The 14526-nt window shown below is 36.4% G+C and overlaps 1 protein-coding gene across 8 annotated transcripts in view; it reads right to left on the reverse strand.

Annotated features, from left to right (window-relative positions):
- Positions 1 to 14526, reverse strand: part of TBL1XR1 (TBL1X/Y related 1) — a 180547-nt gene that overhangs the window by 11305 nt on the left and 154716 nt on the right. For all 8 annotated transcript variants that reach the window (XM_063621708.1, XM_063621707.1, XM_063621706.1 and 5 more), the window contains 5 exons: positions 13785 to 13845; positions 5994 to 6115; positions 5779 to 5853; positions 2097 to 2224; positions 877 to 1042 (listed from right to left, as the gene is read on the reverse strand). In XM_063621708.1, coding sequence (XP_063477778.1) covers positions 877 to 1042; positions 2097 to 2224; positions 5779 to 5853; positions 5994 to 6115; positions 13785 to 13845 — 552 coding nt within the window. The remainder of the gene's footprint in view (positions 1 to 876; positions 1043 to 2096; positions 2225 to 5778; positions 5854 to 5993; positions 6116 to 13784; positions 13846 to 14526) is intronic.

A 14526-nucleotide genomic window follows, 5' to 3' on the forward strand; every position in this document is an offset into this window, starting at 1 on the left:
CAGTGGTAGTGTAAAATGAAAGAAGCACAACGCTTTCATTCATAAAAAGAAGTTAGGAAGAAATAAAAACTAACAAAAATTGTTACCAGCAGGAGAGGAAGACAGAAATGGGAACAAAGTTTCTCAGTGTATACCTTTATACAAGGCTTGAGGTTTTTTCTGAACTGTATGCATGTATAAAATAATTTAAAAATCTTCCAAGTAAGTTATGAAAATTGATTTGTGAAATGAACTATGGTGGCAGACACCTACAGAAAGAGATAAACACCATAACAACGTATTATGTGTGCACTACAACCAACAAAGATCTGATAACTGAAAGGAGGGGTGAGTCCAGTGACTGCTATTAAAAAAGTATAGTACATAGAGCATAAAAACTAAAACATTGAGAAGATTTAAAAAATTGAAAGCAACAGGCTGCTTTTCCACTTTTAAGAATCTCTGAAACACTATACATACTACCTGAAAAGGTAATGTAGTTGTAAGTTTCTTTCTCATAAATTATTGCATTCAGCCATAAAATCTGGTCCTTTGACTTTTACTGCTCATATATAGCTCCTTCAGAGACAACTATTTTGAAAAATAAAATCTGTCATTTATCTAAATAAATACATCTTAAACATTCATATTTGATATCTGCAAAACCGTTGGAAAAAAACAAAAGAATACAATAAGAAATAATAAACGATCTAAATCCATTTCAAAATTCCGGTCTCCATAAAGATGTAACTTCCATTAGTTTCTATCTTCTTTTAAAACCAATAATTCAATTAATGCCACAAGAGGAATGACAACCAAATGGTGAGGGAGAGTGTATAGGCAAATGCTTCTACCTAAATGTAAGAGTACTTGACCATTTAAATAATGGAGACATACCTGTGTGTTCCAGATGTGTACACATTTGTCAAAAGAACCACTTGCCAGATACCTGCCATCAGGACTGAAAGCTACACTGTACACAGGCTCTTGGTGTTTTGTCAAGGTATGGATGCATATCCCTCGGTCTACATCCCATAACCTAACAGTAGAATCAAAGGATGCACTGAAAAGGGAAGGAAAGAAAGTTAATTTATAAGTAAGGAAATACACCCCCCCCAGCCTTGCTCCCACCCAACCTCCCATATTCAGCCACATCTAATAGCCAAAATTCTTTATGAGAAGCAGACCGACTGGACTGTTAGGAAGAATATTCTGTGAGCTTCAAGTCAGTGACAAAAAAACAATAAATTTAGAAAGAAGAGCAAGTGTTCTAGAAATTAAAAGCTAAACAAGCGAAAAAAACAACTTAAAGGAATCTCCCAAGTCCAGGAGTAAAAAACATAAATGTGCTCATTTACTGTATTCCTCTCTGTCTAAATAATCCCTCTTTCGCATGGTTTTGAATACCGAAGTGACCACATTTTTCCATTTATCTTTTTTTTTTTCTAAAGATACTGAAGATTTTGCTATGCCTCAATTGCTTGGATTTTAATCGGTATTTAGTACCAGTCATTATGTGATTATTTCAATATAAAATATCATTATAACTTGAAATAATAAAACTCAGTGTTTAAAGATTCCCCTTAAGGAACCAACGTAAGTGCCCATCAGCTAACAAGGGAATAAAGAAAATGCGGTATACATACACCATGGAATACTACTTAGCCATAAAAAGGAATGAAATATTGTCTTTTGCAGTGACTTGGATAGAGCTGGAGGCCGTCATTCTAAGTGAAATAACTCGGGAATGGAAAACCAAATATCATGTTCTGACTTGTAAGTGGGAGCTAAGCTATGAGGACACAAAGGTGTAAGAATGATATAATGAACTTTGTGGACTGGAGGTGGGGGTGGGGAGAAGGTTGAGAAGAGAGGTGAGCGATAAAAGACTACACACTGGGTACACTACACTGCTTGCAAAACCAGTGCACTAAAGTCTCAGAAATCATCACTAAAGAATTTATTCTTGTAGCCAAAAACCACCTATACGCGAAAAACTACTGAAATTAGGAAAAAAAGTTTCCACTTCATGAAATCTTCCCTAAGCTTCTGTCATATTTATTAGAAGTCTTATTTGTAGAAGACTCATAAAAGGAAGAATAAAACGGAAGTATCACCTTGCTAACATAAGGTTGGCATTTGGATTATTAGTCCCTGGTCCTGTTGGACTCCATTTGATGGTATAAATTTCTTTATTATGTGCTTGCAAATCATGGACACAATTGTCTTGTTTCATACTCCATATCTAAACAAAAAAGAAAAATGTATGTAATTATTTTTCCATACAATGAGTACATTTAAAATATTATCTTGACACTTAAAATATTATATGGACAGTCTAAAATATGAGTGATATAACCAGAATGATGATAGAATATTTACAAAGAAATTGAAATGCAATATATTTAATATTTGCATCTCTGTAAAAAAAAAAAAAAAGTTAGCTTTCAGCCCTTTAAAAATATTCACTATTATGAAGTTTGAAGACTGAATTAACTATAGTTGTTCCGAGATTAGTAACAATCCTAAAATGTTGAAGGCACAGTTTTTACACTGTCCCTTAAGTAAAAGATCTACATCATAAACTGCTCTTAGAATTTTAGAATCAGGAAAATTTTACAATGGATAACTGAAAATAAATAACCAACTTACAAACAATGAGGACTCACAGAGAACCATAAAAACTAACATAGGAAATAAAGCTCAAATGAAAAGTAGGAAAAAAAAAGTAGAAAAAAGTAGTCAAAGTAGAGAATAAGTCTTTCCTGAGATGGAAACATGCCTATGTATATAGATTTCAAGTGTCTATTATTTTTGAGCAAAAATTCATAGAAATCAACATGAAGAGTATTTCTGGGAAAAAAAATCACTCAATAAAGACATGGTAGGTCCTGCAGTTATCTCCTTAACACATAAACATACAACACCCCAAACCCAAGGGCCAACCAAGAAAAAAAATCAGCTCAACTTTACATTTCTGTGACATAACCATTAAAAGATAATGAAGCATCACAGTGTTTTTGGTGCCCTATGTATTTACAACCCCAAGTAAAATATATCTAAATGACTTGTTTTCAGAACTGATTTCATTAGACCTAATTCATAGAATTTGATACTGTTGGCCACTCTCAACTCTTACCTCCCTGGAAATAGTTTCCTCTACAAACTTTCTTTTTCCACTTTGGTCACCTTCTCAGTTTCCTTTGGAAAGCTCATGGCTCACTGCAACTCCGTCCCCCGGGTTCACGCAATTCTCCTGCCTCAGCCTCCAGAGTAGCTGGGATTATAGGCGCCTGCCACCACGCTCGGCTAAATTTGGTATATTTAGCAGAGATGGGCTTTCACCATGTTGACCCACCTGGTCTTAAACTCCTGACCACAAGTGACCTGCCCACGTCAGCCTTCCAAAGTGCTTTAATTACAGGCATGAGCTGTGGCAACATGCCTCTCAAGGGGGCACTAGCTGCGGGGGTCTGCCTGTAGACCCTGACCCAGAGATGGATGAATAAAGTACACTAACACACAGATATTGTTTTGCCAGTCCAGCTGAGGGTGTCCGAGCCACTTACAGACTCCCTGGCAAGTTCTGTAAACAGTTGCGACCATGGCCCTGATCAGCTAGTGAGACTCGAATTTATTCAGTAAGATTAATTCACAAAGTCAACACCATTAGAGGGTAACTGACATTGTGGACTTCCCAAGTAAAAAGCACTTAAGCACCCATGGCACATCAAAGGTTAGTCTTAATATTATATGAGTAAACAAGCTAGCTAGGTAAACTACTCTGCCTTCCTTTATTACTACTTTAATTTGTTTAACTAAAGGTAAAGGAACCAGGCCACATTCAGCCAGATCTATTACTGAAGTTACTTCTCAGCCTTCCAAGAAGATATATGTCTATTTCTATAACTATCTCTAATATTTTTCCCACCAGCCTGATTGAACCCCAACAGTGAACCACCAGGCCCGGCCATGCCCAAGGATTTTAAAGACCACCTATCTGCTGAGAATTCCCAGTTTTTAATCTCGGGCTTACAGTTCTCTAAGCATCAGTCCCACCTATCTCCTCCATTCTCATGACTCAACGTCACCTTCTCATTCCATCTGGCATTCCCTCTTCTCAGAAAACGGCCCATTACACATTATCCATCCATCCTAGTTTTTACTTTAAAATCCTTGGTGACATTTAAACATTCTTAGGATGAAGAAAAGCTCTCTAACAATTTCTAGTTTTAACCTCTCTCCAGCTTCAACTCAGTATGTGGCACAAGGCCCTCTGGACACTGCCCTTCTGTCATTTCCTCATATGTGTCACACACAGTCCCAGAAGAACTTTTTTTCCATGTTATAAGCATTAATACGTGTGCACATAAGGAAAAGCCAAAGATGAAAGCATTAAGTATTACTACTAGCAATTTTGTAAGGGAGCCCAGACTTAAGAACTGTCTAACTAAAAACATAGCAGATACTTAAAGGAGAAAACCTCACAAGCTTCCCGAAGTTAAATTTAATCCGTTCACAGTAGCAGGAAAAGCAGTCTTCCCTCATGATTTTCATATCTGTAAGGGTCATCACATCTGCAGTCCTTGGTATTGCAAAGTCAAGGATCAAACTGCTATCAGTAGAGGGTTAGCTGTTGCAGGAGAGGGCTCAAACCATTTATTTTGGAAATAAGTTTTAGGTTGTTCTTTATCTCCAAATGCTTTTTTCCCCAACTGAGGAATCAGATGTGCTTAGGTGCAAGACAGCAGTTTTGCTTTCAGTCATACAACAAGAAAAACAGAGATCCATGTTGAGATGGGGATGTTGGTATGTCAACTAGGCTCGCTCACTGAGAGATTCTCTGCTATATATCAGTTTCCCAGCAATGGTGATATATATTCATGCCACAGCAAAATCAAATTAATACAACACAAAGAATTTCAATCAAATCCATGAATGCTACAAAGATCTTGAGTACTTATTAGTCAAATCTTTACATATGCAAATAAACTTTAATTGCCTCAACATATGGCTTTCTAATGGTGAAGACAATTTATAGCATGACCTTTCTTACTTTTGGTGATGGCTAATTTTATCTGTCTTCTTGACTGAGTCACAGGGTACAGATATTTGGTTAGACATTATTTCCAGCTGTGTCTGAGGGTGTTTCCAGTTGAGATGGGCATTTAACTTAGCTGACTGAGAAAAGCGGACTGCTGCCCTCCCCAATGTGGGGGGGCATCACTCAGTCCAGTGAGGCTCTAAACAGAACAAAAACGCCAAGGAAGCGAGAATTCTCTGCCTCCCCCTGACTGTTGAGTTGGTATATTGGTCTTCTGCTCTTGGACTGGGACTTACACCATTGGCACTCCTTCTCTGGCCCTGGAATGGAACCACACCTCCATCTTTCATGGGTCTCCAGCTTGTAGACAGCAGACTGTGGGACTTCTCAACCTCTATAATCACGTGAGTCAATTTCTCACAGTAAATCTCTCATCCATCCATCCATCCATCCATCCATCTATCTATCTTCTTATTGGTTCTGTTCTCTGGAGAGCCCTAACTAATAGGGTATCATATGTCTCATATATCATAAGCCATCATTTTAATATAATTTGCTACATTCAAATAGTTTTATGTATTTCAGAAAAGAAACTATAAAATTTAAAAAACAATGGTTAGCCATTTAAAATGTTGGAGTTTTCATCCAGGCATAAACACTCCATGTAAGACAGACATTCTAAATGGTCTTAAAACGGCCAGAGCAACCATACTGTGTGACACCCCCATCCCATTTCTCCCTACTAAGCAAATTACCTTTAAAGTCATGTCGTCAGAACAGGAGGCCAGGAGATTGCCAGTTGGGTCCCATTTGATAGCATTTACTTCATTCTAAAAATAATAGTAAATATTCACATTTTCATTGTATAGACTGGGTAGCTATTTGAATATTAAACATACATACTTCAAAACTATTCTGAAACATTACTTGTTAATCATGACCACTTTAACGTGGAAAAAAGGTTTCTTACCGTATGTCCTTGGAATGTTTTAATAGGTCTGTCTTGTCCTAATTTACAGACATGAATGCACATATCTGTACTACAAGAAGCAAAGGTGTTGTTGCTCTGCCAATCAACATCCAATGCTGGTGCTGCAAAGGAACAAAGGTTAGGTTTGCATTTATTCCACATGTACTAAAATCCAAGAGTTTTGGCTTTGAACCATTGCTGACTAATAAAATATACTAATAGGCACTTAAACATGTTACTTTATACTTTTTAAGATATTAAGAAAAAATTAAAAGTATCTATATATAACAACATTAAAAAATTTCAATTTAGTTATTTCTAGGTGAGGCAGACCCTAAGAGAAAGTACGCTGGCCTAGTAACTGGGAGATGAAGGTCCCTCAGAGCTGGCTCTGTGGGTCTTGGGTTCTCTTTTATAAAATGATAAAATTAAATGTGATATCATGCTTTTCATTTCTAAAATCTGTGAGTGTTCAATGGTTCTGTCACTGCATAATTAGTGGACACAAGCAGGTCGCTTAACCTCTATGATATATCCTCTTTAGATGAGGGTAACACACAGGTGTTACCCTCACACACAAGAGTGAGGATAACACACAAGCTGAGCACCCCAATCTGAAAATCCAAAATCCACAATGCTCCAAAATCTGCAACTTTTTGAATGCTAATATGATGCCACAAGTGGAAAATTCCACACATTAAATGCTTAATACAAACTTTACTTCATGCACAAAACTAGTAAAAATACTGTATAATGATACCATCTGGCTATACTATAAGGTGTATGTAAAACATAAATTAATTTCATGTTCAGACTTGGGTCCCATCCCCATGATATTGCCTTATGTATATGCAAATATTCCAAAATCAGAAAAATAAAAATAAAAAAAAAAATGCAACACAATCCTGGTCCCAAACACTTAGATAAGGGATACTAAACTTGTACTATCTTTATCCTTAGTACCCATGGTGAAGACCAGGTGAGGTAATGTGTGTGGAAGTACTTTGTAAATTACAAGAGTTAGACAAATGTTATGCTGAATAAGTATCATTCCCATTATCATCTACTCAACTAACAAATGGAATACGGCACATGATTTGCGAATAGTTTTCTTCTAAGAAACTTTTGTCAAATACCTCTTAAAATCTGTTCTTGTCAAACACCTCTTAAAATCAAATGCCCCTTAAAATCAATGAATTTAAAAATCTCTGAAGCCCCAAAGCAGGCTGGCATTTAATACTTTGAGTTTAGCTCTGAAATTATTGAACATCCTTTTCCCCTGCTGCAAGGTGCAAAAGATCTCCGTAATTAGCAACACAGATTACGGTAGTAACAGTGAGTAACTGGGTTAAGCAACAGAAGCGTATCGAAGACACTGCATTTAAGGCAGGGGTTGACAAACTATGGCACATGAGCCAAGAATGGCTTTTACAGTGCAGTGGGGGAGGAGGGGATCAAAGGAAGACAAACAAATGTGAAATGAGATTTAAAGTTCAGTGTCCATAAATAAGAGTTTTATTGAAACCTAGACAAATGTATGAAGCTGCATATTACCTATGGCTGCTTTTTCTCTACAAGGGCAGAGCTGACTAGCGGCAACTGAGATCTTATGGCCTACGATGTCTAAAATACTTTCAAGTCCTTTAGTGAAAGTTTGTCAACCCTAATTTAAAGAAAAAACTTAAAGGAGAAAAACAGGAGGGTTAAAGTTGAGCTATGTGGCCAGGTGTGACTCAGCACTTTGGTAGTGAAGGCAGGAAAACTGCTTGAGCCCAGGTGTTTGAGACCAGCCTGGGCAAGACAGTGGGACCTCATTTCTAAAAAAGAAAAAATAAAAAAATTAGCCAGGTGTAGTGGTCCATGCCTATAGTCCCAGCTACTTGGAAGGCTGAGGCAGGAGGACTGCTTGAGCTGGGGAGGCCAAGGCTGCAGTGAGCCGTGATTACACCACTGCACTCCAGCCCGGGCAACAGAGTAAGACTACTATGTCTCAAAAAAACAAAAAAAAAAGTTTAGCTATGTATACTAATTAGTAGAAATACAAAGCATTTAATAAAGGAGATTAGAGATGTCTATGGAAAGGGAAAACAAAGCCACAAACTCCCTCACTGTGTATATCCAAGTATAATAGTAACTGGCTATGTTAAAAATGAAACATAAACAGGTGCTTAAGCAGTTAAACTTATAAGCCAAGAGGTATGTCATGTGTAAGAACTTGTAACTATGGATAGGAGAAGTGAAAAGAATGGGAAAAGAAGATTTAAAGCATTTAGGACTCAGAAAGGAAATTTTAATCAGAACTATATTGAGATTTTTTTTTTTAAGATAAAGGACAACAGGAAAGAGTGAAATTGATTTCATTGCCTGGCTAAAGATAAATCAGGTAAGCCCCAAATCTAAAAGTACTAAGTACTAAAGAACAAAGAAGCTAATTGTAGTAATATGACCAGACATTAAAATAATTAGTTTTGGGTATATTTCTACAATGAAAAACTAGGTATCAGGACACCACTTGGATAGAGTAAGCTCATAAAGGAAATAGATGGAAAGAAAATATTTAATGGGAACTTACTATGGAGGGTATATGAAATTTCGAATAACTATATTTAAAATATTTAATCCTCCCTCAATCAACCTTTTAAGAAACACAGTGCCATATAAAATTATTAACATAAATTCACTTTTTATACAAAATTTCAAATCATGAGAATTCTCAACAAAGTAAACACAGTCAAAAATCACACCTCAGAGTTGTCAGGCTGAGTAAGTTGTAGGCTGTATTTTTACTCTAGTCATGAAGCAGCACTGCTTTAGCTGGTGTTTGGTCTTCCTGCCCATAAGCCTTTTTGCCTGTGCTGTGTCCAATTCCCAACTGAGTGCTTCACTGCTAAGGGCTGCCACGGACAAACTTCACAGAACTGCCCTGCTCTGCTGCTGAGTCCTCCCTAGATGACATGCATCCAAGCTGGTGTTGTGTACGTTTTTGGGAAGGAGGGAGGGAGGGGAGATCTAAAGACCTAGCACCCTTGGTTCAATGTAAGAAAAACTTTGAGGTGCAAGCTCCCCTCTGCACCAGGCTGAGACTGGGCCTTTCTTCACGAGAAATCACTTCCTTCCTTGGCTTCCTCCCTCTCCCCAATCCTGATGCCCATATTTCTTCACTTATTTCTCCTAAGAGGTTTTCCACAATAAGTCACTTCACTCAAATGTTTGGCACAGGGCCTGCCTCTTGGAGAAACCCAACCTAAATCGACTAGTAAACAAAAGTTACGTGCCAACTTTATCAGCATGATGTGTGAACTCTGCCTCTGTTTGTGTGTATCACCATTTCTGACAGCAATGTGGATGACTGTCCTGTTCATTTGGCAGTCAACTCTCATTCGTTCCTTGCTGCACTGTGCCCTGCTAGGATGTGCAACCCAGGAGGGCTATTGTAAGTTATGTCCCAGGTTCCTGTGCCTAGTGGTTTCCTGATGGGTTCATAAAATGTAAGACACTGTCAGGAGTTCAAAGTGAGGAGTCCAAAGTTAGTAGTAGTAAGAAGACAGGAATGATTGCCATCATTTCAGGCTGGGTGTCGAGCATTGCCAGACAGCCTATCCTCTATATCCCAGTCCCCACTTCAGATCCTGCCTTCTCCTCTAGAGTCTTAGACTCCTTCAATTAGTCTCTAGGTTACCTCCTATTCCTTAGTTTTTCACTCTTTCCAACACCTCTGCAACTATTTCTTTGTATTAAATTCCCTTTCTTGGAGTGTCTGGTTTACACTTTGTTTTCCTCCATGGAACCTAATTCAGTAACTACTGTGCACTTTCATTTTAACATTAAGTATTATTACTTAAAATACAATTCTAAAAATTTTAATTTTTTTGGTAAATAATCTTTCAATTGTTGAAGAGTGCAAAAAATGGGGGAGGCCTGAAAAATCTAATTAGAAGACAGTTAAAGATACACTAAAGTGTTATTAAGAAGGCCAAATATATGTCAGGACGTTCCAGAGGTGTTAATTTTATACAGGGCAGCCTGCAACATGTTAGAGAGGAGGCTAAAATAAACAAAAAGTAGCATTAAAACAAATACGCTAGTAGGTTCATAAAAAGAAAAACAAAACCAAACTACATAACCAAATCAAGATTGTTGAGATGTAGGAAATGCTGCAACGTAAGTTGTATGATTAATGCTTCTGTGATATGCCTGCCTCGTAAAATACAGTGCTTACAGATTGATGTAATCAAAGAACACGTACCTCCTTATTTTATATTTACTCTTAAAATGAGTCTTGATAGTACAAGTTCTTCAGAAAGAAATCTCTATCATAAAAAAAAAAATTTTTATGTACCTGACAAGTGAGAGAGGTGTGTTCACTAATACCGGTCTCATTTTACACATGATAAGAGGCTATGGAAACTTAATTTTCCCAGTAACACAATTTCTTAAAATCTTGGAGCTAAAGTTAACATTTTTCTCTGCTCCACCCCTCTTCTGATTTACTTTCATTAACCCACGTAGCCTCCATAATTTTAAAAGAGAAGGAACAAACCTATGAGCGAAGAAGGATGCATTTACTACTGACTTTATTTTTTTAAAAAAAAGGCTTTATTGACATATAATTCACATACCAATTCACCTGTTTAAAGTATACAATTCAATGGATTTTAGTATATTATTAATTTATAAAATCTGTAGTCAACTATAAAACTTTCTAACTTAATTTTGACTTCTTCTTTGGCCCATGAGTTATTTAGAAATGTGGGTTCCTGAGTATTTGGGCTCTTCCAGAGATCTTTCTAATACTGATTTCTAATTTAATTCCATTGTTGCTATAAATGTCATTTAGGTCAAGTTATCAGATAATCTTCAAATCATTTATAGCCTTACTTCCTTCTTCCCGTCTTCTCATTCCATCAATTATTGAGAGAAGAATACTAAAGTCTTCAACAATTGGAAGCACAATAATTTCTATTTCCTTTGAAGTTCCATCAGTTTTTGCTTCATATGTTTTGAAAGTGTTATTAAATGCATTATCATTTTAAAATGTTTTGTTGAATTGACTGTTTATCATTGTATTAATAACCTCCTTTTTCCCTGTAAATCTTCTCAGCTTTGAAATCTAGTTTGTCTAATATTAATGTAGCCATTTCAGCTGTCTCCTGCTGAAATGTATACTTGTACACTTGAAAGGTATAAATGTACACTTGATTAGTGACAGCATGGTATTTATTTTTACATCATTTTATTTTCAGTCTTGATATTTTTGTATTTGAAGTATATTTTACATAGGCAGTATATAGTTGAGTCTTGCTTGTTGATTCAGTCTCACAATCTCTGCCTTTTAATATTTAGGCCATTTACACTTATTTTGCTTTGTCATATGGTTACATTTAAATTTACTGTACTTCTGTTTATCTCTTCTGTTCTTTCCCCTTTTTGTATTTCTACCTCCATTTGAATTAATTGGATATTTTTTATGCTTACATTTTCTTCTCCTTTGGTGGGCTCTTACCTGTAATTCTTTATTTTTAGTGGTGGTTTTAGGATTTATAGTGCACACCTTTAACTTGTCACCATCTGCCTTGAGGTGCTAATTTTAAATGGGCTAAACAATCTTATTTTCTGCCCCTCTTCCCTCCCCTACCTTTTTACCTAAGATTCTGACTACATAGGTATTAGTCTGCCCAAAGTTGTATCACAACTCACTGATGCTCTGTCCCCACACCCTCTTTTCCAGTCTATGTTCTCTGCATTTTTGGATAGATTCTATGCTGCCTCCAAGGTCATAAATCATTTCTTCCGCAGCATCGAATCTGTGGTTTATCCTATCCAGTGCATTTTTCATCTCACATGTTGTTTTTGTCTCTAGAAGTTTAATAACATATCTTCTGTCTCTACTTAGCTTTTTGAACATATGATCTGGTTAATCGTTGAACAATGTGAGGGTTAGGAGCACGAACCCCCTGTGCAGTTGGAAATCTGCACATAGCTTTTGACTCCCCAAAATCTTACCAACTAATAGCCAGCTGTTGATTAGAAGCCTTACTGATAACATAAACAGTTGAATAAGATATACTCTGTATACTGCAGGAATTAAAAATTATGCAGAATGAAGACCAAAAAAGGGTATATACTGTATGATCCCCATCATACAATGTAATCTAATCTCTGGGGATGGGAGAGAGATATCACTAAGGGGCAAGAAGAAACGTCTGAAGGTAACAGATGTATTCATTATCCTGAGTGCGGTAATAGTTTCAATGGTGTATACATATGTCAAAATATATCAAATTGTTCAAGTAAAATACATACTGCTCATTTTATGTCAACTGTACCTCAATAAAATTGTTCTTAAAAACAAAAGTATGGTAAGAAAAAACACGATGGGTAAACTGAAGTTTATTTTTTCGTAAAAATACTTTGATACTATGTACCTCATCAGGTTGTAGTTAGGACTAAAGGGGATAGAAAGAGCACCATCTCCAACACAGAGTTGGTACTAATCATATGGTACCTAGCAACAGTACCATAAACATACTTACTTCAACTTTACATTACTCCTAGGATGTACGAGAAATTATTATGATTAACAGCCAGAAGCCTGAGAGAATTCTGAAAACTAGAAGCAAAGGTGAAAAGGAAGCACAACAGGTGAACAAAAATGTATGTGTAAATGCTTATTAGAGTGGTGAGCTTTAATCAAGTTGAATTGTTTAACGATTTTTGCAAACTTATTCAGATACTACAGAAAAATCATTTTGCACCTTATTTTGGCTTGTTTAGGCACACTAAACAGAGAATGAAAAAAAAAGCAAAATGCCTGAAGTTACAAATTTCCATTTTAAAGTTGATGCTATGCCACTGGCTCACTGTTTGTTAAAGGATATCATCAAAGATTTGAGAATAACCAGGGTTATTTTAGTCGGTCTCCAAATTGAAATTTTTTCTAGCACAACAAAATCAAAGAGACAGCTAAATCAGGTAGTACTAAAACCACTGGGTATCTTGTTCCAGTTTAACATCATTTAGTTACTGCAGTCGGGAAACTCACTGAAAAGCAGCGCAAAGGTTCTAGGCTTAAACGGAGCGCGGGCACAAAAATATGGCTGGCTCTACTCAAGCTGAATGTCTGGGTGTGTGGCTGTGTATCATGCAGGACAGAGCACTATTTTTGAGGTCTGCTTAATCAGGTAAAAGTACCAGATTGAGTATTTCTTAAAAGAGAAATCCATCTAAGCCACCAATATTCCAACAACATTGGGAAAGTCTATTTTTTACTTCCTGTAGACAAATACTCAGGTACCTGGATCCAAAATGAGAAAATGACAACAATACCTAAACTTATATGAGTCTATACAGTATTTTCATGTATATCAGCTAGCCTTATCCCCATAACAAATAGGTATTATTATTATTATCCCTCATTTACAGACAGTGAAAAGGAGGCTCAGAAAGGTTAAGTGACTTGCTCAGTCTTAATAATGCTTCTTAAGTGGGGTGGAACTGACATTCAAACCTAGATTTTCTGATTCAAAAATCTATGTTCTTTCCATTAAATAATGCCACCCCTAATTGCACCAGGCTGCAAATGCTTTCTTTATGGTACATTTCACAGAAAATTGTTGGATGATCCTCTGACAATTAAGAGTCTGAATGTCATGGAACATCAACTCTCGAAAGGACTAGTTACAAGACTGATACTTGATATTTCAACATTTAAAATAAACCATATGCTGTTAAAAGTTTAATTAGAAAAACAGAAGCAAGCTCCAGCTTTCACGTAAATTGTAAGAAATTTACCTGAATGAAAAGGAAACTGTTGCTTGGCTTCACCAGTATGTGCATCCCAAATAATTGTAGTCTGAGATTAAAAGGAAAAGAAAAATAAACTCATGGAAAGAAGTTTAACATACATGTGTAAATTATATGCCTAACTGTATTACAGCAATATGAAATGTCAGAGTAGATTTAATTTTAAACACTTTATCCCAAATAGTACCACAAGGCTATATACTTTGGGAGAAAATGACTATTAAGCAGTTTGATTTTTCCCTGATGATGTTGCATTGGTCAACTTACTTCAAATAGCAATTACTGGTAGTCTACAAAGCGCCAGGCATTATACTAGATTTTGCTTAAAAAACTCCATTGCAATAGTACATTTAATGTAAGATTCGTATAGATGTTTAGTATAAGAGTAAGTTCTTGGTTAACAACGTAATCAATTCTCAATATTGAAAGATTTTGAAAGCTCCTATTTACCCAAAAAGGCAGCTTGAATTTTGGCAGTACTTAAAGAACCTAAAGTATTGTCTAGTGGCAGTGACTATTAACAGGACTCAGTCTCTCTCCTTCCCAGCCTACTTCACTTTTCTTCCTCTTTTGCCACTTTTTTTTATTGCTCTCTGAATTTTATAAAGAGTGAACCAGTTTCTCTCCACTTCCCTGTTTGACACCACACTCAATTATTAGCATGTCCTTTCCTGGATTAAGATAATCTTACACCTTTATTTAGGAGGAAGAAGGTCCTATTTTCAACTCA

This window comes from Symphalangus syndactylus, chromosome 17 (assembly GCF_028878055.3).
Source record: "Symphalangus syndactylus isolate Jambi chromosome 17, NHGRI_mSymSyn1-v2.1_pri, whole genome shotgun sequence".
NCBI lineage: Eukaryota > Metazoa > Chordata > Mammalia > Primates > Hylobatidae > Symphalangus > Symphalangus syndactylus.